Below are 25,530 nucleotides of genomic sequence, written 5' to 3'. Positions count from 1 at the left end.
GTCTAGTTTGGAATGGTGGTAGTGGCATAGTCCCTATTCTATGTGTTTCTTATGGAAATACAAAATTAAATTACATTTAGTCCGAAGGGATGCATACAATGTTGCATTTCCATGGACACATTCTCAAGGTGGTTTGGTGGGCCCAGATGATTGGCCCTTTGTCATCATTGAATGGCACCTGGAATGTACCAGGGCTGTGTGCACTCCACAGTGGTTGGATTTTAGGTGAAAAATGTAGCCACAAGCTGGGTACAGGCAGCCTTGCCACGTGCCCTTTCACCTGCCATGCACAAATGGCATGCATGCGGTTGCGGATGTGGAGGCACCACCATGTCCACCGGTATGCCACGGCGTGTTGCAACATTGTGCAGGACACATGCTGCCATAATGATCCTGCACACTAATGGTGGTGCATATAGCAGCTCACCACCAGAGTGGCCAAGGGAGCGGAAACGTGACTTGAGCACTCCGATATGCCCCGAGTTCAAATATGGGCTGTGATGTATCTTTCCTGGTGGGGGGGGTGGCAGGGTTCCGTATTGGGGTCATCACGTAGGTGCTCAGAAGGTAGGCATGTCCCCTGTAAAGGTGAGAAGTTTTTCATTGGTGTGTATTTGTGTGTGTGTGACATGAATGCATGTGCAAAGGCATTTATACTCACCAATGAACCATGTGTTGCATGCCTCCCAGCTTCCAGGGCCCGGTATAGGGGTGACATTCTGAATATGAAACTATCATGGGTGGACCCTGGATAGTTTGCATATACAGATGTAATGATACCCTTGGTATCACATACAACCTGCACGTTGATGGCATGCCAGTGCTTGCGATTGAGATATATGTGCTCTGTCGCCCTAGGTGGACGTAGATCCACATGGGTGCAATCAATGGCACCAAGCACTCTAGGGAAGTGTGCCACCCCATAAAAATCCGGGATCACGGCCTGCCTTTCTGCAAGTGTTCTGTGCATGTAGATGTGCCTGCCGACTGAGGGACGCTCGGTCATTATTGCATTATTGCCAACACCTGGTGTAGGCAGCGTGACTGCGTGCTGCTGTGAAATGCCCCCAACTATGGCAGTTGTCCGCTGAAATGACCCAGTGGCCAAAAAATGCAGTACATTGACCACCTTTTCCAAGGGGCTCAGTGCTTGGGAGCACAGGGTGGGTGATGTAAGGTCATTTATGATATGAGGTGGAAACCTATACCTGCCATAGACCTGGTCATTAGGCATCCCAAAAAGGCTGGTCCTAGGGAGAAAGATCCGGGCCCTGACCATCCTCCTCCTGCGGTGTCCTACGATCACAGATGCGACAAATGGTACATTAATCGTAGCTGTATACGCGCGTTTGTTGATCGTGCAGGCTTTTTATGCAATTGTTTTTGTGCGTGTTTCTGCCAGCTTTTGCGTGGCGTACGTGTTTCTAGGATTTGCACATATTTTATCTGGCACGGGCAATCCCAGTTCAATTCCATGAATACAGGTTTTTAGCACACGTATGGCGTTGTGAGGAATTTACTTTGGTACATCCCTCGTAACGCCCATATTTTTGCTTGTTGTTCCCCATTACATGTGTTCCACCCCTCTTTGTCGGTGACTGCGCAGAACCTAACGCCCCCTTCACTACGAGTCTCGCGCAAGTCTTTAGTGGTGTTGGAGCGATGTGTTGGACTGGCACAGATTCCTCCCAATTCCCTGGTACGCCCTGCACATTATGTTCCATGAATACACACACTGGCGCTTGCGTGCGATTTCCCACACAAGCCCCCTATTTTCTGCGCAAATCATTCTATGAATTAGGGCCAATGTCTTTATACACGGTGAGTCCCAGGCTGTGCTCCTTGATGAAGTGCCTATATTGGTCTTGTCCCGTGAGCCAAAGAACACCCAATGCACTCGAATAACGTGACCATAGAGGACACTTTTCAGTTCGAAGCTAGTTTCTACAGACAAAGTGGGTGCACCATAATGACTGTCACTGTGGTCCCTACTGTTGCCTTTGTGAATATGTTTATGAAAAGATCAATCGATTATATTATTGCAATCTGTCATGGCACAAGTGAGCAAGCGGGGCCTTTATCAGTTGGCTTACCTTAGAAAATAGTATTTGAAATTCACACTCTACGACCAAAGAAAGTGTGAACATTCTACAAGGGTTCTGCAGAGAAGTGAGTGAGTTGTGTGTGAAACCATATCACAAACCAACCATGTGTAATGCATGGTGTCCCTGTCCTAAACCTACTTTAGGTAACTTGCCCTTCTGACAGTTTCTACGACTTCTTATATAGTGGCTAGGAAGGCTCATAACACTTATCAAGTTTAGACAGAACTATACCAAGAGAGTGAGACATATACCAAGAGAGTGAGACATTGCCCAAGAATAGTATATATGTATGACTACATTCACCAATCTGTCTTTGAACCCTTTCACTGCTGAGACTTTAATGAGCACCTATCAAAATAAAGATTTACGTCCTAAGTGCTATGAAATGGTTCCTATTAACCAGATTATAATGAGAAATTGGAAGTTACTGGATAACAAGATATACATGAAGAATCGACTGTGATTTACTTGCAGAAGGACTGGCGATATGACAACGTAATTTGAAACCCATTGAACAGTGTAAGTCCTGAAAGAGAAATGGCACTAGCAGAGTTTAGAAATACCGGTACCTATGTGATGTACACCATGTGGGAGTTGTACAGTAGATACATTGACTCAGAACTACACAAGTGGAATAGGTTTGAGCAAACCTTCGGAGCGGAGGGCCTTAACAAACTAAAGAAATCAAATGGTCGCATATATGATGGCATGTAGATTGCTACATTGGCAAAACAAAAAGGAAGGTAAAAACAAGAATGATAGAACAGAGTTACATCAAAAAGAAGTGATAACGGCTCTTCTAGTGCAGCATTTTCAGGGAAAAGGGGGCATGTGTGAAGATTTTAAATGGAGTTACACAAACCATAAAGGGGCTTAAAAACAAAGGCACATAAAACAGAATGCTCTGGAATTAACACAGAGCCGTTGAAAAGGTTTAGTAAAAGTGGTAAATGGCACAAATTAACCATGTGGTGCAAATTATTGTAAACGTAGTGATACAGAAGCAGGGTGTTTCTCTGTATAATAGCAGGTTTTGGAAACTCGGTTTGTTCCATCAGTGTTCTGGCCTGCACATTCAATGCATGACCTCAGAATATCATTTCCACATGATCCTAGGAGGAGGTTAGAGTCCAGCAGTATGGCATTCGCTCATAACTATACCCATATGCAGTGAAGTAATGCAGTGGATCTGCTCAAACATATGGAAGCAAAAAGCAAGACTCATGAAATAGCAGTACTTGCGGTGTTTCTGCAAAAGCAAATGTAAGCTGTATATGGGATTCAAGAGCATGTATCAAAATGACATTTCCCAAAAAACCTATTAGAATATGCAGCTATGACAAAAGATGGACTAATGATAGAACGCCGAAGTGCAAGGTATAGGAAACAGAAGAGAGACTGCAATTCTACAACATTGCGAGTTTACAAAATTTGGAAACTAGGAAAAGCCCATCTGCTGACTACTGAGCACTGTTGATTTGCAAAGTAAGTACAAGGGAGCTATAGTAGGGTACTTGAGAATAATTGCAACATAACCTTGAAGTGCTAATCGGGTGGGGAGGTCCTTTTACCAAAGAAAAATTGTTGATCATTCCTAGAATGATAAAAAAAAGTACCAAAGAGGAGTTGTACAATATGCTATCCTTGCGAACACCTAGAGAACCCCCTCAGGAAAGAATTCTACTAATTGGATACATTTCAGGTTACTTGATAGACTTAGTCTTCCTGAACACTACTTGAATGTGGTTATCTGTTTTATTAGTCACCCCCCCAAAGAGTACATGACTGCATAGAACAAAGGAGTCTATGTTTTGGTGAGCAGAGGTAATGGATGATTCTTTAAACAAATTTGGTGCATCTGTTCAAATTAGATGTACTAATGCACAGTGTTGGTTTCTGATCCCATGCTTTCAATGCTATTGAGAGTTAAAAGCATGAGGAATGAGTTAGACCTGGACGTGAAAGTAGCAATGAATTCAGTTCAATTTATACCCTGGTGAAAGTGCTAGAATAAATTAGCAGGATAGAAACATGTTAGGTGATCAGCATTACCCTACTTCGAGGATATTCTTGAAAGTGGTAGGTTAATCACGATTGACTCCTAAAAAATAAATGACGAAAAAGTAATAAAAAAGAACCTTTTAGCATATAATGTACAGAACATCTCTGTCATGTAGCCTCCCCTTCAGTGCTTGAAGACCGCCTTTAGAGTCTTTGAGATATGCAAGTAAGCAACATAACAGTATGTGATTCCTTTTCCCTTTTTTCTGTGAATGCATTTAACTGGTTACCCTGAGGACAATTCGACAGACATCCTCACCTTAGCAGTGCAAATTAACTTCTAAATTGTTATGCACAGGGAATAACACGTTGGAATTTAAAGGTTAACCTGTGCTGCTGGGCTTGAGGAAAATGTTGTGTGGTGAAGGTTTTTAAAACTGTTTGCTTTCTCACTCCAAAAAACACACAGAACACTGCATGCTCACCCTGGATGCTTCTGGAAACCCATGAAGGAAATAGGTATTTGGACATCTAGTCACTGCATAAACTAAAATGCACTTCTTCATGCATCTCAAAATTTCTATTCTGGGGGTTAGAGCAAATGAATGTGGACTTGCAAAGGTTTTAATAATGTGACCCTGCCTGGGTTTAGAAATGTGGACGTTCATAGGTTTTAATGTGATGTTGCCTGTATTTTGGAAAAGGTGTGAAGGATTTACCTGCCTATTACTACTTGATGTCCACTTTTCTCCTTACTTATAAGTGTCCGTGCGGGATCCGAGCATTTTGCACAACAACAAAACACATCTTCCACCTTTTAAATTATGTTGCCCAATAGGCTGCGGCAGTAGGGGAGTGTTAACCCCATCCACTGACAACACCAGTCAGTATTTTTCTTTGCCGGGGATGGAGTTTGAGTCTGCTTATTTCATTAACAATTTTTTCCTTGTTTTTACCCTCTCGGCATCCGGCAGCACCCACCTTTTCTTTTGTCTGGAGTAATGGGTTTCTTGCAGCAGGCACTATGCAGGGGTGATATCCGTAGGTTCTTTTTTCAGTGAGTGTTTGTGGCCCAAGCACAAATGGGTCCATTCCCCCATGCCCTCATCCCGTGGGTCCTGTGTAGGCATTTATTTATTTATTAACATTTATAGAGCACGCAGCAGCCCGAGGGCATTGTGGCGCTGTTACAAGACAGCATGCTTAGTTACATAATTACTTTCTTAATTACATACAGAACACCAGAGGGAGGGGAGGCACAGGGCAGCGTAGGGGAGTGAAGTTGCGTTAGTTAAAAAATGTGGTTTTTAGCATTTTCCCGGAAGGCTGGGAGGGATCCCTCAGCTCTGAGTGTGTTGGGTAGGGAATTCCATAGTTTAGTTGCTATATGGGGGAAGCCGATCCCACCCGCTTTGACCCTTTTGATGAGAGGGATGCGCAGTAGGTTGGCGTGGCAGGTTATTTTATGACGTGAGGAGTTGGCTCTGATAATGGTCTCTTATAGATAGGGCGGGCTGTGAGTGTTAAGCACTTGTGCGTTAGGGTGAGGGTCTTGAAGGTTGTTCGTTCCTTCACAGGGAGCCAGTGAGCAGCTCGCCTGACCTGTGCAATGTGGTATCTTTTAGGGATGTTTAGTGCTGCTCTGAGAGCATTATTTTGTATGACTTGGAGTCTATTTAGGTTTTTTGCCGAGGTGCCAGCTAGAAGGGCATTACAATAATCTAGTTTAGCCCCAATGGTAGCTCTAGCTATTGATAGGCGATTCTGTTTGGATAGGAAGGTTTTTACTACATTTATTAGCTTAGTGGTTTGAGCAGAGGCAGAGGCAATGGCGCTGACCTGTCGCGTCATAGACAGAGTGGAGTCTAAGTAAACCCCTAGTGTCTTTAAAGAAGAGGAGACCGGGATGATGGAGTTATCGATGGTGAAGTTACAGTGTTGTTTACCAAGTCTGGGTAAAGTTTCTTTAGGACCAATAATAATAATCTCAGTCTTCTCTCCATTGAGACATAACCCATTTGCCGCCATCCAGGCTTGGATAGTGGCATAAATCAAATGGAGGGCTGCAGCGTCTTTGTCATGAGAGTGGGAGGAGTACTGCGCATCATCGGCGTAGTTTGTGTACGCTATGCCGAGGGAGTCAAATTTGTCAAAGAGCGGCTTAGTAAACAAGTTGTAGAGAGTGGGAGCTGTGCATGAGCCCTGAAGAACTCCGCAATGAATGGTGGTGGGAGCTGCACACGCCTGGTTTGAGAAAACCTTCATGGCTCGTCCTTCTAGGAAGGATGTGATCCACAAAGAGGCATCTTTGGAGAATTGTGCTGCATGAGTGAGATGTGAGGTAAGAATCTTGTGATCCACAAGATCAAAGGTGGCCGAGAGATCCAGAAGTAGGGGGAGAGCTTGCTTACCTCTGTCCATAATTTCTGTTATTTGGTTTTTAAGGTCTAGAAGGGAGGTTTCTGTACCATGGCCTTTGCATAATCCTGATTGTCTTTTGCCGAGGATGGAGTTAGATTCGAGGAAATGTTGAATCTGGTCGAGAGCCGCTTTATCCAGGATTTTTAGGAGAAACGGGACAACGGTGATAGGTCGGTAGTTATTAGGGGAGCTAAAATCTAGGGATGTTTTTTTAAAAGTGGGCGCACCCACGCTTCTTTGATGCTGGGCAGGACAGTACCTGTTCTAAATGAGGCATTAATGAGTGCCGTTAGGGGAGGTGCAGGGAGTCAGAGCATTCTTTAATAATGTTAGGAGGACAAATGTCTCCTTTGAACATAGATGGTTTCAGATGTTGGAGGAGGTCGAGGACTTCCGATTCTGTGACATCTTGGAAGAAAAAGAGTGGGTCATTAGGGTTATAGGAGGGGAGTCTGGGCAGGGGAGGCTGATCGTGGTTGGGTAAGGCTTTGAATTGTGCCTGAATGTGTTCTTGGAGTAGTTCCATTTTGCTGAGCAGGGCTACTTGTATGCTCGAGCACCACGCTTCATCTTTAATGATCTTGTCCGGGCTAATGGAGGGAGAGATAAAGGGCCTCATTCCGAGTTTGGAGGTTAATTCCGTTCATTACCGGCATGGTGCAAATAGCGTGCCCGAGCTGGCAATAGACAACTAAAAGCGCCCTATTACGGGTTTGCGTGCACGAACTTTGCGCCATGCCGGTAATGACCCTAACGCCATGCTGCAAAAATGGCTGAAAAACCCTCTACCGGCATGAATTGCACCGTAGCGAACACTACCACCTTAGAGTAACGCAGCATTAGCGGTGACTGTAAATAGCGGTCACCGTTATTTACGGTCACCGTTAAATTGCGGAACCGGAAACAGCGTCATCGCACAGGAACTGGAAGGAGCACGGCAGCCATTTTTAAAAACACAATCCATTGCCATCCTCACCAGACAGGACCCCTGCCAAACTTTCAACACAGTGGAAACATCCCATCATCAAGGAGGAATGCCCAAAGCACCAAAAAAGGGGGCTGCCCGCCTCAGGAAGGAGCGCTTCAGCCCTGATGAGCTCCAAATGATGGTGGATACCCTCCACGAGCATGCCGACACTGTTTTCAGCAGTGACATGCGGAGGGTGGAGATAATAAAAAAAAAGCGATCTTGGCTATGGTAGTGCCGAAGGTGAGCGCCGTGTGCAACACCCCCCCGCACCACTAAGGGTTGCAGAAAAAGGTGGGATGACCTGCGGCTGAGGGTGCGGAGCATCCTCTCGGCTAATAGAAGCCAGGCCCTGGAGACAGGAGGAGGGCCAGGTTCACCCTTGAAATTAATGCCGTGGGAGGAGACATGTGCGACGCTTTATAGTGATAATTCGAAAACAATGTCGAAAGTCATTATTTCGAAAAAAAAATGTCAAAAAAAAAGTCAAATTATTTTTTCAATACCCCCATTTTTACATTTTTTTTTTGTTTTACCCATTTTTCTTTTTACTCCCGGACCCCTAAATAAATATATAATTTTAAAAAACGCAATTCGACATTTTTTTTTCGACTTTTTTTTCGACATTTTTGTCATTCAACATTATTTTTTCAAAATTATGATTGTCCCCGATTGGCAGCTCACAGGCCTCATCAAAACATGATAGGCCCCGAAGCCATTGAAGGGGTTGGAGATATGGAGTGCGGGGCAACGTCATCTGTTGATGGAGGTGAGTGTCCAAAATCAATACTGCCAACGCAAATGTTATGAAAGTCACTTCTAAGGGCTGGGCAATGTGGCATGGCATGGTCGCCCCCCCTTTAAATCATGCCGAAACAAGTGAGACCCAGGCTAGTGCTAGGTGCGAGGTCGTAACCTATATGACACATACCACACAAAGAGGCCCATTCCGTGAGGCACACTGGGCAGTTGATGTAAACAGTGTGCATGTGAGCCAGCACAGTACCCAGCCAACATGAGTGACACAGACATATGCATGCATTTACCACCCAAGCATAAAATAATGTGCCGTTCACCACCAAAATGCCGATAACCCATGAGTTTCTGATTGTGATACTGCAGGCATGTCCAAATGCTGGCTCTCAAATTATCACTCATGCCGTCCCTCTCTTCCACCCCCACAGGCAGCGAGCATGACAGCAAGGACCAGGCAAGCAACCGGCCCACTACCTCCAGGGGCCAAGTCAGGGCCCACCGTCTACCTACGAGCAGGAAAACACCTGGAGGCACACCACCAGCTCCAGCAATGCCCGTGGAGGGTGCACAATATTGCACAGTGCATAGTGTACATGTATCCCCACACCCAGTTCCCGATGTCCTCACATCCTCACACCCTCTGCTGACTTGTGTGTCAGAAATATTGTCCATTCAATGCTTGCCGCACGGCACGTCCCTACTGTGCATCGGCACCATGAACAACGATGGATTCATTCCTTGAAAACAGCACAACAAGGCCTAAACCTATCGATGGAGTGGAACACTCTCCTTTAAATATCTATCTCCACAGTAAACAGAAATTGTGTGTCCCGCCTTTTGTGTGTTTTGATATACTTGTATGAGTAACTAATGTGGAGGGGTCTGTGGACACCTTCCTCATGGGCATAGGTCGAGCCTTTTATAACATTGATGCATTTAGACTTGGTGTGTTTCTCCCATACATGGTTTTTTGAAGCTCTGAGCGTTGCTTTCATATGGTGCTTTAGAAGGTCCAGCTGCAAAGGCCGATTAACAAATTTGCTCATCTTGAAGTGGGTATCCCGGTTCGGGTGCCCTCAAGTGAAGTGCTACACCCCTTACACAGGACACTTGAGTCGGCAACACACAGTTGTGAGGGGCAAAAGTTAGAAGTTGGTCCCCTGGCTTTCACTTTGTTTTTTCACAGTCCCTGCTGCACAAAGACATACAGTAATTTACGGTATCCAATTACCAATCTCCGAGGCTCTCCGCCTTCTAGGCGTACAACAATCTCCACGTGACCTCCCTTTTTCGGTTATGCCGTAGAGCAGAATAACGTGACCGAGACCTCTAGTTATAAAATCGAAATGGATTGAGGGCGTCTTTGTTTCGCACAGGAGCGAGGCCCGTGTAGAAGGATTGTCCGGCTTTCACTGGTAAGTCCCCAGCTTCAGCGGCCAGCCTGTGGAATCTTTTACGAAGCGTTGTCACTATGTGTGAGAGCTGCACATGTAGCTCTGATATCACCTACTGCATTGAAGATTCTGTCTTCTTTCTCTCTTTTATATTCCCTTTACTCTGTAAAGAGACTGCGAGGGAACGGTTATTGGCGTACGTACAACACCAGCATTGTATATTACTGCAATCAACTGCTGATTGTGCGCCCAACGTTGCATCTCTCGTATTTCGAGAATACCATAAATAGCGTAAGCGTGACGCTATAATTGCATGCCCTAAAATGATGTATGTCCCCAACCTGCTGTGTGGGACAAGGTGTGTGGGTTTTGTAATAAATATAACTATGTTTGTTAAACACCGACATAGTTATTAACCCACATCCACCTTTTCTGTTTGTCTGCATAGGGAATTGCAGATACGTACGCATCATCTTTCTACATGTGTTAATGATATTGGTGAAGAAGCGGAACAACCCAGCCGTGCCCTCATTTTTCTGAGACTTATATGGAATAATTCTTGAATTCTGTATACAGCTTACAACATAGATACAGTAAGTGGACGCACATCTGCCATGTGTGAAAAATAATTTTTGGGAATGTGGTCAGAATGATGCCTAAATCAATAGGAATTGGTGGTGAGGAAGTTCACGTGTCGTTTTTCCATCACTTATGGTTGAATGTTCTTCAAAACTACATCTGTGTACTGCTTGAGTAAGCATGCGACAAACCATGGGTTGCGCTATGGAATAATGCTTTTTATGTATGGGTCCCCGTTTTTCCCTTCCTTTCCTATTGTTTTGTTTGTTTCCATTTTATTCCCTGCCATCCCTGTTATAGGTGATTTAACTGCCTGCAGTAGTTCACAAACTACAATGTGACTTTTGTGGACGCAAGTAAGGGCTCCACATGAAATGGAGGAAAAAGATGCAGTAAAGCTTGCTAGTATCCTTCTCCTTTCGAAAATTGGTTCGAGTGAGTGCTACTATAGAGCCTAGTTAACTTGAATTAGCTGGAGTGATGAAAAGCTTGCTTCTTTTGCCCCTATGTGACATTAATTTTTCAAAGTGACCTCTATAGTTGTGTATGGTTTGACAATGTTTTTAATCTGCAATAGTTTGAATGTGTGTGTTGTAGGAAACAATGTGGACATGTGTTTTAGAATGATCATGAACCCATGATTTGTATCAGACTTGTTTTTCACATATCACATGTATTTTTGTATACTTTGTTGTAGGATTGGTCTTGCCGATCAACCCTTGGGGTATCAAGTCTGTGTAGACTTTTTGTGAAGAAATATTGTCCTGAAGATGGCCGATTTAAAGATAGAAGTTAAGACACTAGAGATAGTGTCTGAAACAAAATATGGCCGAAACATGTTGACAGTCATCTGAAATACACATTTATATTGATTATGGGATTCTGTTGCAAACAAAGTGTTTTCAAATAACACTTACATTTTGTGTTGCTTCCACCCGGTGTCTTTCTCACTATTTTTTGCTTTATTTGTTGTTTCTTTTTATCAAAAAAAGTGTTTATGAATGTGGAATTGTTGAATTGTTGAAGAATGAAATATGATATTTGTGGCAATGTGTGCCGTTTTACCTATATACTATATGTGATAATTAAATTAAATTGTTTTTTGTAATTATTGTCTGTGTCGGGTTCATGATGTTTCACAGCAATAACATCATTTCGGTAGTCGCCTAATTGATATTTGTTGGTCACTTTGAAACATTGTGGTAAAGGAAAGAGGGGTAATTAGACTCACCTTCTGTTTTCTCTGTAGAGCTAGTTCCCTTTGAGTTCTAATCCCCCGAGAAAAAAAAGTTGGGAAGTTTACCTGGTGTGGTAACACTGCCCCTTCTTCCTCCTCCTCCCCTTCATCATCATCAGGTGGTAGCAGTTCCATGTCAGGGGGCAGGGGCACGTTCCAATGGATGCACATATTGTGCAGCATTACACATGCCATGGGGATCTTGGACACCTTCTCATGGCTGTAGATGAGTGCCCCACCTGACCGGCTGAGGCAACAAAATCGTGCCTTCAACAGGCCAAAGGTCTGCTTAATCACCACACGTATACGGGTATGGGAACGATTTTAGTACTCCTCGTGCCTGTTCTTTGGGTTTCAGACAGGGGTCATGAGCCACGGCGTCAAGGGATAGCCACCATCACCTGCATGAGAGGGGAATGAAGGTAAGTGTTTGTACATTCATGGTGGACAACTGAACTAGTCTTACATAGCAGCAGGTGATTTCTGCCCATACGCACATGTCCCTGGATGCATTTACCCCATTTCTGGCCCCGCTATGTGTCCTGTGCAATGGAATGATGGAGAGGGTAGCATCTTCAAGATGGTTTATGGTGTGCACTCACATATTGTAGCATGTGCATCGTATATGCATGCAGCAGTCTTGCGGGAAAATCATAGATGTGCTGTGTTCTGTGAGATTTGGTAGTAGGGAGTGTTGGCTGTAGTCAGTAGCAGATTCGTCATTCTGCACTGATCAGTACCATGGTGACTTGCAGCACTTCTATCGGTGTGCGGAACCAGTGACACGCTGTGGTATCCTGTTGGGCTCACCTCAATGCACTCCCAGGGATGACTGTCCTGTGTGGTGACATTGTGCACTGGCTTCAACATTTCCACCCAGGTGGAGTATGCATCCCCCCTCTTCCCACCCAGGTGGAGTATGCAGCCATCCACCTCACAACCCTGATTCACTGCCATGGCCCGGTCAGGCAACTCACCAAGCAGCCAGGCACGTCCTCCAGCATGTCGCTCCATATAGCGTGGTAGCGTGGAGTCCTGCAGTACCAAAGAGTCATGAGTTAATCCTGGATATCGGGCACAGCAATGTGTGATGATCTTGCTGGCGTAACATACCATCTGCACATTGATGGAGTGGTATTGCTTGCGGTTGTGATCCGCCACTTCCATGGCATGCGGGACCACCAACTCCACATGGGTGCAGTCGAGTGCACCTACACAATTTGGCATGCCTGCCAGTGCATGGAAGGCAACTTTTGTATCGAATATCTCCTGGGGAGTCCGTGGTAGGGATATGTAGTCCCTTGGGTGCTTGAGGGGGTCATCCAGCACTTGGGTCAGTATCCGGGAAAATAAGGGTTGTGATATGCCATGCATGTGCCCCACTGTGTGCTGGTAGGTGCCTGTGGCAAGGAAGTGCAGGACAGACACTACCTTCAGTAGAGGGGGAATGGCGGTGCGTATTTCTATGAGGCTCACTATGTCGTTGTGTATCAGGTCCACTACGGTGGTGATGGTGTCACAGTCAAGCTGGTACAGGGTGTGGATCTGCTCAGGTGCTAGGTTGAAGGGGGTGGCTCTGATGCGAGGGATTGGGGGCTGCCGGCGTGGTAACTGTGGCTGCACTGGTAGGGCCTGCTGGGCCTGTCTCACCCTGCTTCTCCTCCTGTGTCTCCTCTGTGGTGGAGCCTGTTGTTGTTGTTGTTGTTGTTATTGAGGCCTTGCAAGCAGGGTCTCCTGCTCCAGTAATGCTACCACTATTGGTATCATCTTGGTGTGGGAGGGGGTGTGGTGTGTGGGTGTGCTCCTTTTGTACTGGACCTGACTCCATTGCCTCCACCTGTGCTGATTGTGTGCACCTGTGGCACTTGTAAACACTGCTCAGGGTTCTTAACACCTTCTCAGAGATGCCGGTATTTTCTCCATGCCAGTAAGGTCTTTTTCGGCCTCCAGGAGGCCGTTATTTGCATGTCTGCATTACTTGGGATCATCTCCGGGTTACGGCATGCCGCTAATGTTGGCTTGGTGTGTGTCGCGCGCGCGCTCTGACTGCTATTTACGGCATCGTACTTTACGGTGCCCTAAATAGCAGTCTGGTTGGTCAGAATAGCCCGTAGCAGTAAGCGATGCCGGTAATCCTTTACCGGCATCGTTTTTCCCTTACCTACAACCTCGTAATGACCCCCAAAGTCTTTGAAAATGGTGAATATTTCCTCAGGTTGTGAGTTAGCCTTAGAAATCCGTGAGTTGAAGGAGTGTGATTTGTGCTTTAATAATCGCTTTTTTATATTCAGCGCATATCCTATCATATGAAATCTTCCTTTGTGGAGTCACTCGGCTTGGATTGCCAGTTGGTTAAAGCATCACGTTTACTGGCACTTAGGGCCTGTAGTTCATCTGTGAACCGTGAGTTAACGTGCATTGATTTTTTTTCTCTTTTTTATATTCGATCGGGGCTATGGCATCAATAGATATCGCCTAGTGCGCACGGGTCAGTAGAGAACGGGGGCCTGAGTTCTGGGACTTCCAAAAAAGGACGAAGGTTGTCCTTATTTAATTTATTTGAGCTTCTACCCTGTGCTGGTGGAGCATAAGTAAGAGCTTTGGTAGTTGGGGCTGTAGGAATGGTAAATTGGATACAATTATGGTCCGTCCACCGGTAGGCAGAGTTGGAGCTGACAGTGGTGAGCAGTTATGGTCAGACACCCAGTCAAGGGTGAAACCTTTGCAGTGAGTTGGGCTGGTGACTTTTTGTATGAATCCCAGGTCATTGAGTTCCTTGGCAAGGGCTAGGGCTACGGCTGCGTTGTCTTTAAGATTGTTTAGGCCTAGATTAAGGTCGCCGAGTAGAATGGTTCTAGTGGAGCTTTTGAGGCTATCACCTAATACGTGGAGGAGATGTCCTTGAAAGTCAATGGCTGGGCCTGGGAGCCAGTAAATGAGATGTAAATGTATGGTGCAGTAAGGGGACATGGATAGTTTGGCAGATATAATGTTTGCGTTGCCATCCCAAGGGAGATTACTCGGCCTGGTGGAGAGGGCATCTTTTGTTATAAGGGCTACACCTCTTTCAGCATTTGTCTGTCTTGTTGGAGGATGGAGTATCCCGGTGGGAGGGCTAGTGAGATAGCCGGACCAGACGCCTCATGGAGCCATGTTTCTGTGATGGCAAGTAGGTCTAGATCATGAATGGTAAGGAGGTCGTGGATCTCCAGAGCATGGGCGGGGAGAGCATGCATTTATGAGTGCACATTTAAGCGCAGGTGGAGGGGTGCTTTTTTTAGTAGGGTGAGAGGAGGGAGAGGTTATAAGGTGAGTGTGGGAGACACCAAAATGGGAGGGCGTGTTTATTAGCTTTGTAGTGTGGGTTTTGAGCGTGCAGGTGGAGTTTATGGCAGGAGTCCATTGAAAGGGTGAAGTTTCCGACAAGATGTACGTGTATTTGGCTCTATAGGCGTGGTGAGAGCGAGTGCCCAGCCTAAGATTCCTCGTGGCCGTTGGGAGACTGTGGTGCTGTAGAGGTAGGGTGCGAGACCTGTGTCTGGAGAGCCTGGAAGCTATGTGTGCCGAGAGGCCGGTTGTGGCAATGGGGCACCTAGGAGAGGCCATGTTAGCCGGCGAGGCATACTGCAAGTGAGTATGGGTGGTGGTACTCTGTTCCCAAAGGGGAGTGAGAGAGGGGTAGATTATGTTGGATTCTGCGTCGTTGATGGAGCAGAGTTAGGGTAGGTGAATAGGGCGGTCACTAGAGCTAGAATCAGGTGCCAAGTTAATCTAGTGAGGTGTGTGTTCTGCCACGTGGGCCGTTGGGGTTTCTATGGACTGGTCTTGGAATGCACTGGAGACACTGGTTGGCTAGTAGCAGGTAGCTCGGGAAGGAAGTGGTGGGTCTTGACAGGCACGTATAACAATGGGCAGGGCATACACATTAGGTAGTCAGAAGCAATGGGTCATGCAGGCACATATGCATTCCATATAACAGTAGGCAGGGCATACACATTGGGTAGTCAGGGAAGCAATAGATTACATATGCATCCAACAGCAGTGGGCAGGGCCGGCATATCGTGTACACAGAGGCATATTGGCTGAATGTATAAGAAACAGTTTCTGCGCCAATCTATAAGTAATGGGGTACAGTGTTTAAGTGGACCAGGCAAGTGACAACAGAGTGCATGGCTGGTGAGGGCAGAGAACTGCAGAGCCAGCTAAAGTAGCATTGCACCCAAGTACGCGTGGGGAGGGAAAGTCTCACCTATGGGCATGCTTAGTGGATGTAAGTTCATAGGCTAGTGTCTCGAAATAAAGCCGAGCAATAAGCGCGTCTTGCTTGTCGAGCTAGCGCAACATGTACCTCAGATAATGTTCAGAAGTCGGTGTTGACCAGAACTTTGACAAGGGTGAACTTGGTGGGCGTAGGTGCATGGGCTTCTCGCATGGTATAGACTGTAGTGGCTACTTTAGGTATCATTTGCTTACAATTCAGTGGCTATTGGCTATGCAGGCAGGTAGCACAGGGTGTAGTGCATCAGGCAGTCTGTGATCCCTTTCGTGCTTGCGGGTGAACACATACCTGCAGTGTTGTGTCCTGGGGACGTGGCGGTACGGACAGGTCCAGACAGGAGAGACCTTGTATTCGTGTGGCCTTAGATGAGGGGAGCCTGGCTATCACCTTCCGGCGGGATCAGGCGGCCTATAAGCAGGCCTGGTGTGGTTGTTAGGCAGCCACTAGTAAACAAAATCACGGGGAAGTAGCAGCGACCATTTTAGGTGCCGTGCTGAATCAGAATGGCAGCTCCACGAGGCAAGAGATGGCCAGGTATATTGGGCTCATCTACCACAGAGGTATATTTCGGCTTACATTCTCTTCGTTTGGAGGACATTTTCAGCAGATTGCCTCCTCTGCACATCAGACTTTATCAAGAACAGGAAGGGTTGTTCACGAGTAAGTTGCCTTTCGCTAGCTGAGACATCCCTCCCTGGAGACTTCTTCCTGGAACAGGAGCCTAGAAGAGGTATTGTTGAGGTTAACCACTACTTTCTCCAGCATTGGATCTTTCATAGATTCACATGCTGTGAATATTCCCCGTCGTCTGGCTGGGAATCCTCAGTAAAATAAAGCAGTTTAAATTAAACTGAAACTTCAGTCACTATCGTCGATTTGGGTCATACTGCCCACAGCCAATAGGACTCCCTTGACTCCGCCTCTGTCGGCCATCTTCAGATTTCTTACCGCACGTTAGTGTTGGGAGTCCTCAAAAATCTTCTTCAACAATTTTCTTCTAATAGTATAGTATACATTTGGAATTTCGATGAAAAAGAAAGGTTTTCTTAGTCGTTCGACGACCAGCAACGCAGTACCAACGAGACCTTTGTCCAGTGTCCCCGCCGGCAGTTAACGTCAAAGACGAGTCAACTACGCCGTTCAGCCTACCTTATGTAGGAATCCATGAGAAAAGTGTCTGTTCAGGGCGTGTGCCTGGTGTGGGCTGAAGAACGTCTATGTGGAGGATCACTACGAGAAATGCCTCTACTGCCTCCCCATTCGCCTGCAGCAGGTCATCAAGAACTGTGAGATCTGCCAGTCGTTCTTTTCCAAGACACTGAAGGATCGTCATCACCATCTCATTGCTTGGCTGGAGGATGCTGGCCAGGCCTGTGATTCGGCTTCGGTACAAAGTCATGCCTCCTTAGGGCAGGGCAGAACGGCCCAGCAAACCACCGCAGGTAAGAGGTACAGATTTTATGACGACCAAGCCATACGTCAGACGAGGCAGAAGGAAGCCTCAGGCGACAGCTTGATATCGTCCCACAAGGACTGACCCCCATGAAGGTCGGTACCCAGGAAGACCCAGGCGAGAAAAGGAACAAAGCCCTTTCCATTGGCCCATAGAAGCATCGAGCTCGAGATCCAGCTCCAAGTTGGGTGAGCATTCCTCTCCGACCTTATCGCAGTCGGTTACGAAGCAGTCTTCTTTGCACTCCAGGTCGTCTACACCAAAGTCATCGATTGCAGCTTTGTTTCTTGTCGGCGAAGCCGGCAATGGCAACCAAGTCCACAGACTTATCATCATCGACGCCATCTAAAACATCGTCAACAACAAAATCTTCTAATTCATCCTCTTCGAAACCGTTGACTCCAGGACCGTCAACCAAGATGACAAGACCATAATCGACACGACAGCTACAACCACGATCACACCGACTACGGGCACTTCGTCCATCATACCATTGTCGATGACACAGTCGACGAGTCAAAAATCTCGCTAGCCCATTGTTCACCACAGCTTTTGGCCCTGAGACCAGCCCTGACACAGCATAAACACAGGTATATTGCCCAAGAACTGTGTATCCAAACCTGGGGGTGGCTCTACTGCCAAGTAGCCTTGTGGTCCCAGAACTGAGTCTTACACAATCAGAAGTGGAGGAAGCGGTTGTATCAGATCATCCATCCCCTCCTAAGGCTCTGCCACCGAAGAGTCCACCTCAGGGTGAGGCAGACCTTGTTAGACCACCACCTTTAACACCCCTTCCATCAGCGCGGATGATGCAGCAACCTTTGCCCCAATGGGATCCTATGGTGTCAGCAGAAGCAGTCCAGTATCAACCACCATGCCCTCAGAGGGAACATATCGTTGGATCTTTTATCAACGCTGACAACTTTGGTGGCAACCTTGCATGCACTCCCCTTGAGTGCACCAATTGCCGAAACCAGCAAGCAGAAGCTGGCTGAAGCCCCAGGACCCTTTAGAGAGGGTTATGACATTCCTCGCACGCCCAAGCCCCAAGGGCACCGGTTGGCACTGGAACTACTGACTGAAGTGGGAGAGGACACCGAACCTGAGGGGAACACGTCTCATACTCATTCCGACACTGATGAGAATTTCGTCACTGCAGATGGTGAGCCAGATGAAATTCCTCTCCAGGAATCTTCCCCCAACGAGATAGGAAGGGTCCATGCTCTTATGTATAGAGCATCCACGATGTTCGCTTTAGCTCTGGAGGAGCAAAGAAATTAACGGTTTACATCAGCGCAGAGAACAGCGCAGGAAGCCTATCATGGCGATACCGCTCCTGGAAGACATCTGGGAAGACTGTCTGGTAGCTATGGCGCACCCGGCAACTGCACCTCCAAAGAAAGATCGGTTTGACAAGTACAGGGCTCCAGAGAGCGCTGCTGCCTGTCTCCTCACCAAGCCCATTCCAGACTCTGTGGTTTCAGGGAGCCAGGAAGAGGTTGGCCAACCCATATTCATCCTGCTCATTTCCCCCAGACAAGGAGGGCAAGCGCCTCGACACCTTCGGCAAAAGGATCATCACAACAGTGGCCGCGACTATCAAGGCGGTGAATGCTATGGCCATACTCACCCGCTATGATCTCGAGTTATGGTACAAGTTGGGGCTCCTGTTAGAATTCTTGCCCGAGGTCAAGAAGCAAGAGGCACTGGACATTCCCCATGAAGGTGAGATCACATTTGACCATGCCATCACCGACTCAGTTGTCATCCCCAACACAGGCTATCACCAGATGGGAAATGGAGTGGTCCTGCACCGACAAGGTTGATTTAAGGTCACAGACTTCAGACCAGATGTCCAATCCTGGGTTACGGATATGCCTTTCGATGGCACAGCCCTGTTTGGGGAAAAAGGTGGATGAGGCCTTACAGGCCATAAAAACGGACACTGAAACCGCCCGCTCCCTGGGCACATTGCAGCACTAGCGCCAGTCCTTTCTGGCAGGGAAAGGGCATTCTAATAGAACTTCACCAGACAACTGCAGCACGTATCAGTCGTCCTCATCCTACAAGACTCTGTATTCACCAGGGGACCAGACCAGAATGCAAACTCAGTCCTACAGTGGTTCCCAAAGACGCTGAGACTTCTCCCAGCCTAGGGGTCAGTCTGGCAAGCAGACATGACTGGCCGAGAGACGGGGCCTCCCACTTCAGCACCCCAGTGGGGGGGGTCGTCTATCAGACTTCGTTGACTAACGGACTCAAGTAACATCTGACGAATGGGTGCTGTTTCTCCTCCATCAGGGGCACTCTCTGGAGTCCATAGAGTATCCTCGAGACATTCCTCCTGTACAAAGACGGGTAAAATTGCAGCTCCTTCTAATCCAAGAAGTGCAGTCTCTATTAAGAAAAGGTGCTGTCGAAAAAGTTCCAAGGAACTAGAGACTGAAGGGGGTGTATTCCTGCTACTTCCTGGTAAGAAAAAATGGCGTAATCAAAAAACCAGGGGGTTGGAGACCCATTCTAGACCTAAGGGTGCTCAACAAGTTTCTGAAGGCACAAAACATTTGTATGGTAACATTGCAACAAGTGCTCTCTCAGCTTCAGCAGGGGAATTTCCTAGCGTCCCTCGATCTCGAAGACACTTACCTCCACATCTCTAGTCGCCCTTCACATCAGCGATACCTTTGTTTTGTGGTGGCAGGAGAGCACTATCGGTTCAATGCTCTTCCCTTTGGGCTCAGATCAGCCTCTCGGGTGTTCACCAAATGTCTTGCACCAGTGGTGGCTCACCGGCGGTGGAGAGGGGTCCACGTCTACCCCTACTTGTACAACTGGTTAATAAGAGCCCCCACCTACTCCCTGGCAGAGTCCAACACCGCCGTCACGATCCAATGTCTTCAGCAACTGGGATTCTCCATAAACTTCCCAAAGTCGCAGCTAACCCCCTCTCGGACAGCACTGTACCTCGGAGCACTGCTAGCCACCATCGCTTGCTGTGTCAAGCCCTCGGACGAGAGAATAATAGCCCTTCTACAGAAGGTGAATCGCCTCAGCAAATTCCAGTCGACCTCAGTCCGCAGGTACAAGTCTCTGCTGGGGATACTGTCTTTATGCATCCCACTGGTCACCAACTGCAGATTACGCATGAGGCCAGTGCAAGAATTCCTGGATGCCAGATGGGTACAGGCTTCAGGCTCCTGGGAGGACGGCATCACGCTGATGCCAGTGTTGGGGAAGGGCCTGCTTTGGTAGTCAGTGAGACAACACATCGTACAAGGTGCCCTTTTCAGGCTTCCAGACCATCAGATCACTGTAACCACAGCCGCTTCCCTGGAAGGCTGGAGAGCCCAGTGTCAGGACCAGTATACCAGAGGTTTGTGGTCAGTCGGAGAGGATCGGTCACATCAACCTGCTGGAGCTATGAGTGATATTCTGGGCACTGACATCTTTCCTCCTCCTCCTCGAGGGAAGGTTGTTCGGATCTACACGGACAACACAGCGTTCATGTTTTACATCTGCAAGCAGGGGGGGAGACCAGATCACCACAGTTTTCCAGGAGGCCCAAGCGCTCTGGCATTGGGCGCTACAACAGAACATGTTCTTAATTCCCCTCCATCTACCAGGGATCCACAACACTCTGACGGACTCCCTCAGCAGAGAGTTGCGCTCTTGTCACGATTGGGAGTTGCACAAACACCAACTACACCTGTTGTTCCAGGAGCGGGGTAGCCCAGAGATCGATCTGTTTGCCACACGTGACTACAGCCACGCAAGACTTTTGCCAGCCGGTTTCCCGATCCGGACAGCTTGAGGGACGCCTTTGCGTTCCCATGGGATGGGAAATTCCTGTATGCCCCCCCCCCCAATTCCTATGGTGCCACGAGTCCTACACACTTTCAAACAGTATCAGTGCAAACAGATATTAGTGGCCCCTGCATGGCCGAGACAGAATTGGTACTCAGTGCCCCTGGCACTTTTGGCGACAGCTTAGATCAGGCTATCCCAGTCGCTCTTGTCCAGGAACCAAGGAACGGTTCTGCACCATGACCCGGTCTCTCAATCTGACGGCCTACCAACTGTGTTCCTAGAACGTGGAACCCTTTCCTTCCCTCAGGCTTGCCAGGAGGTGCTGGCTAAAGTAAGGGCCCTTGCCACTCTGAAATGCTACAAGAGCAAGTGGAAGAGCTGCCAGGTGTGGTGCAGAAGGCATCACCTCTGTCCTCAGACCATCAAACCAGAGGAACTACTAGCGTACCTCTTTTCGCTGGCGGAGTCGGGGGTTTACGCACTCCTCCATTAAAGTGCACCTGGCCACAATCTCCAGATACAGCTGGTCCTCGGGAAAGCCTTCCCTCTGGTCCCATCAGCTAGGGAAAGTTTCTACGACGTCTGTTTCGTTCATTTCCTCCAGTCCGTTGCCCGCACCAGCCTGGGAACTCAACGTACTGCGCACAAGGCTTATGAGACCCCCTTTTGAGCCCATGCACCAGGAATCCATCAAGTACCTGTCATGGAATATGTCTTCTTTGGTGGCAATTACTTCAGCGGGGCGAGTGGGAGGGATACAGCTATTTTCTTCGAAACTGCCTTATTTGACGTTTCACAAGGACAAGGCTGTATTGCAAACTAATCCAAGGTTCATCCCTTAATTACCTACAACTTTTCATCTTAACCAACAAGTGGTGTTACGAGTATTCTTAAGCTCTCCCGCATCTCCGGCCGAGCGCACCCTACACACACTGCATGTGGTGCTTACCCTCAAGTACTATGTGGCCCGTACAAAGTCACTCCTTTTAACGGATCAACTGTTTGTCGCATTCGGACCAACAGGGCCCGGCAAGGCTGTCTCCAAGTCTTCTATTGCCAGATGGATTGCAGCCTGCATCTCATTCTGCCACCAGCAGGCGGGCAAACCGCTTCCGGGTAGACCCCGAGCGCATTCCACCAGAGCAGTTACCGTGACTACTGCTTTTCTCTCTGGGATCCCACTGCCAGACATCTGCTGTGCAGCCACCTGGAGATTTGTGCACACATTCACCAGATTCTACTGCGTTGACAGGGAATTTCACCGAGGAGTCTAGAGCCGGCCGGACATTTCTACGAAACCTGTTCGCATAAGCTTTGTAAGTCTCCTGTGGTAAGTGATATGGGAGCTCCTCCACCAGTGTGGTTGTTTTTACTGCTTTGTAATATATTCACAACATGTGAATCTATGAATGATCCGTTGCTGGAAAAGGAATAAGTTACTTATCTTTAACTCCTGTTCTCCAGCATTGGTATTTTTCATATATTTACATGTGACCCTCCCTCCTACCCCTCATGGCTCATCATTTGGCTCGGACTGCCACTTTACGTGTGCTTGCCAAATCTGAAGATGGCCGACAGGGGCGGAAAGTGTTCCCTATTGGCTGTGGGTAGTACGACCCAAAACGACGACGATAGAGCACTAAAGTGATTGAAGTTTCTGTTTAATTTAAACTGCTCTATTCTACTGAGGATTCCCAGCCTGACAGGGAATATTCACAGCATGTGAATCTATGAACGATACCAATGCTGGAGAACAGGAGTTACAGGTAAGTAACTTATTCCCTATTAGGGCTTTCCCTAAGGCCTTACTGGCTTTTATTGTTGCTCACGCTGAAGACCCTTCAAGGTCTGAGACAGTGTCCTCCAATGTGACGCCAGAGCATCGAGAACCTACCGGACTCCGGGGACGCTGGGGTGTTGCGGATCTTTTACCTAGACTTGCCCCGAGGGTTCGGTTTCAGTCATCAATGCGTGCCCTGAGGACCCAGCTGTGTCTCATGCACCGAGCACCACAATGAACAGGCCACCTCTTGTTTCTTACAAAGTGCACCACAGTGCTCAGGGCAACCATTTTTAGAGGTGCAGGACCGACTCTTCACGTGCCTCTACCAAAGTGAGTCGCAGTGCTCACATAATGGTAGCCAGGTGCCCAAACAAGCCAAAAGCAATTCCTCAGTTAGATGCAGCTGGAAACCTTGTCTCAATATTCTGAGGATTCCACAAGTTCTGTGGAACAGCACTCGACCTTAATTGCTTTGCCACCAACGGTTAGCAAGCAAGGTTAGCAAGCAAGCAAGGTTGTGTTAGTTGATTAGTCTTATCCAATTTTGTCCTCTTCCATGAGGTCTGGTTCACCACCTCCTCACAAGCTCCCAACTCTGTACCTGCATTGATGTCTACTGGGGCACTAACCTTTGCTTCAACCACTTCTGAATAAAAATATTTTGATAGATTTTAGTGACCTTGACCTACCTTTCGAGGTCACAGACCTATTTTCTTCCACTGATGATTAATTAACAAGAAAGGCTTCCACCTTTTTAATGGCAACATTTATAACTGTGCTTACAAAGCCTTTGCAGAAAACATTTCCAGCATCACAGCATCTCTGACTTCAGGTTCAAATATTTTGTCATATTTCGTGGGTACCATGAATGGAAGAATAGACAGCCTGGCAAATCTCCTAGTGGGCAAAGGTGTAAAGAACCTAGAACCTCTGCTAATGTTTTTCCCTTCCAATACTACAGCCACTCAATATCCGAAAAAGCAATGAAGCTGCCTCACAGATCAATGTTTCTGCAGTTGAGGGCATGGTTTTAGAATTCAGGGAGTTGGTAACTTTAAACAAGTTCCTCGTTCCTTGCAGTGATTTCTTTCAGCTATCGCTTAGCTATCCTATCACCTCCTTCCGATGGGATCAACAGCTTTTTTTTCGATGAGGTGAAAAACCTTCAGATCACGGCTATAGAGGAAGTCCTTCCTTTGCAAAGAGGAAGCAGGTTTTACTCTTCCCCTCTTTCCTGTCCCAAAGAAAAACCTGACTGACTCAGCCTTTAACTTTCACTTGAAAATGTCAAGATAGTTACATGGCCTATACTAGGAAGAATGATTAAACACTGTGGTTCTCAAGGACTCATAACTCATAACTAAATATTCTTATTGCAACAGCACAGAGGAAATTGTGAAATTCTCTCGAGTAGTCCCCATCACAAAGCTAATGAGTCCAGTGGCAGCTCATTCATGCCTCCCTTGAGTCCTTCCTTTCAAATTAGTTTTTTTTTTGTCTACCAGAAAATGTCCGGTCTTCCCTAATCAAGACATGAAATTCATTGGCTTCTAATAAAATTCTGAGATCGGGAGAGGTTTGAGGATATCAAATTAGGCTAGGCGTTGGAAGCGGTCTCATGGGAGCATGACGTCCCGTGTCCATGTATGACTTAGTTAAGGGTCCTTCGCTGAAGCTCCTCGGTTGCGGATGCATTGGCAGCAGAAAGCCAAGAGCCTTGAGTCGAAAGCCAATTGCTGGCTTTTATTGGAGGTACATTAAAGGACTCCACGGCTCTCATCATACTAGGGGGTTTTAACCTTTGGGCAAATAACCCCAAGGGCTCCAAAGCGTTGTCGCTTCTACAGACCCTCAAATTCTTGGGCTTTGACCAGCTCATAAATAACCCCACACATAGAGCAGGAAACATATTAGACTGTCTGCTATCAAAAAACAGCCATTATCTCTAAATCAAAATCAGAAATGTGTCTGGTCTGATAATTTTTTGCTTAAATTCGAAGCCTCGCTACTGCTCGGCAATATCCCCCAAAACAAACAAGATTACCTAACACAGATTGTTATTATAAGAATATTACTTCCAAAACAATTGAGTCTGTAGTAATGCCACTATTGCCATCATTAGTTGGCAATCTACCGCTAGAGGAATTTACATCCTCCCTTAGATTAGCTTCCAACCAAGCATTTGACTCCCTTGCTCCTCTTCGACCAACTAAATATAAGAAACAAACTGGATGAAACATACGGTTCACTCCAGAAATACTTTAAGCCAGAGGAAATACTAGCAGAGCAGAGCGCAACTCGAGAAGCCATCCATCAACTACTACAATCACGTTTTATAAACAAGCCGTTCAAGTGTACAAAACTGCGATCTTTGAAGCTAAAAGTCACAATCTTAACTCCAGGATAGAAGGGGTGCCATCAAAATCTAAAGAACTGTGTTCAGTTCTTCAGGAGCTGAAAGGCTCAACTGTTGATCCCCCATTTAATATAGATGATGGCTGGTGCCGGAGTATTTTAGACGGTTTCTGTCAGAAAACATTACTTCATCAGGCACACATTCGGAATCGGATAGAGACACAGCTTTTGTTACGCACACCTGGCTCCCACAGGAGTGTTGGTCGGACCCGGACAGCTGCGGTCTCCACCCACGTGATGCGTAGTGCAGCGATGACTGACTGGATCTGCCCTCCTAATCTTGTCTGCTTAACCCGTAGAAATATTCTCCTGCAAGTGGAGAGATGGATTTAG

At 47.1% G+C, this 25,530-nt stretch overlaps 1 protein-coding gene across 1 annotated transcript in view; it reads left to right on the top strand.

Annotated features, from left to right (window-relative positions):
• LOC138503196 (uncharacterized) overlaps positions 1-25,530 on the top strand; it is a 144,727-nt gene that overhangs the window by 5,858 nt on the left and 113,339 nt on the right. The window contains exon 3 of the mRNA XM_069622797.1: positions 18,729-18,917. Within this exon, the coding sequence (XP_069478898.1) occupies positions 18,729-18,917 (189 nt within the window). The remainder of the gene's footprint in view (positions 1-18,728; positions 18,918-25,530) is intronic.

The sequence above is a fragment of the Ambystoma mexicanum genome, chromosome 1p, assembly GCF_040938575.1.
Source record: "Ambystoma mexicanum isolate Mex_15411 chromosome 1p, UKY_AmexF1_1, whole genome shotgun sequence".
In the NCBI taxonomy this organism is placed as follows: Eukaryota; Metazoa; Chordata; class Amphibia; order Caudata; family Ambystomatidae; genus Ambystoma; species Ambystoma mexicanum.
This window is presented reverse-complemented; position numbering and strand designations above follow the sequence as displayed.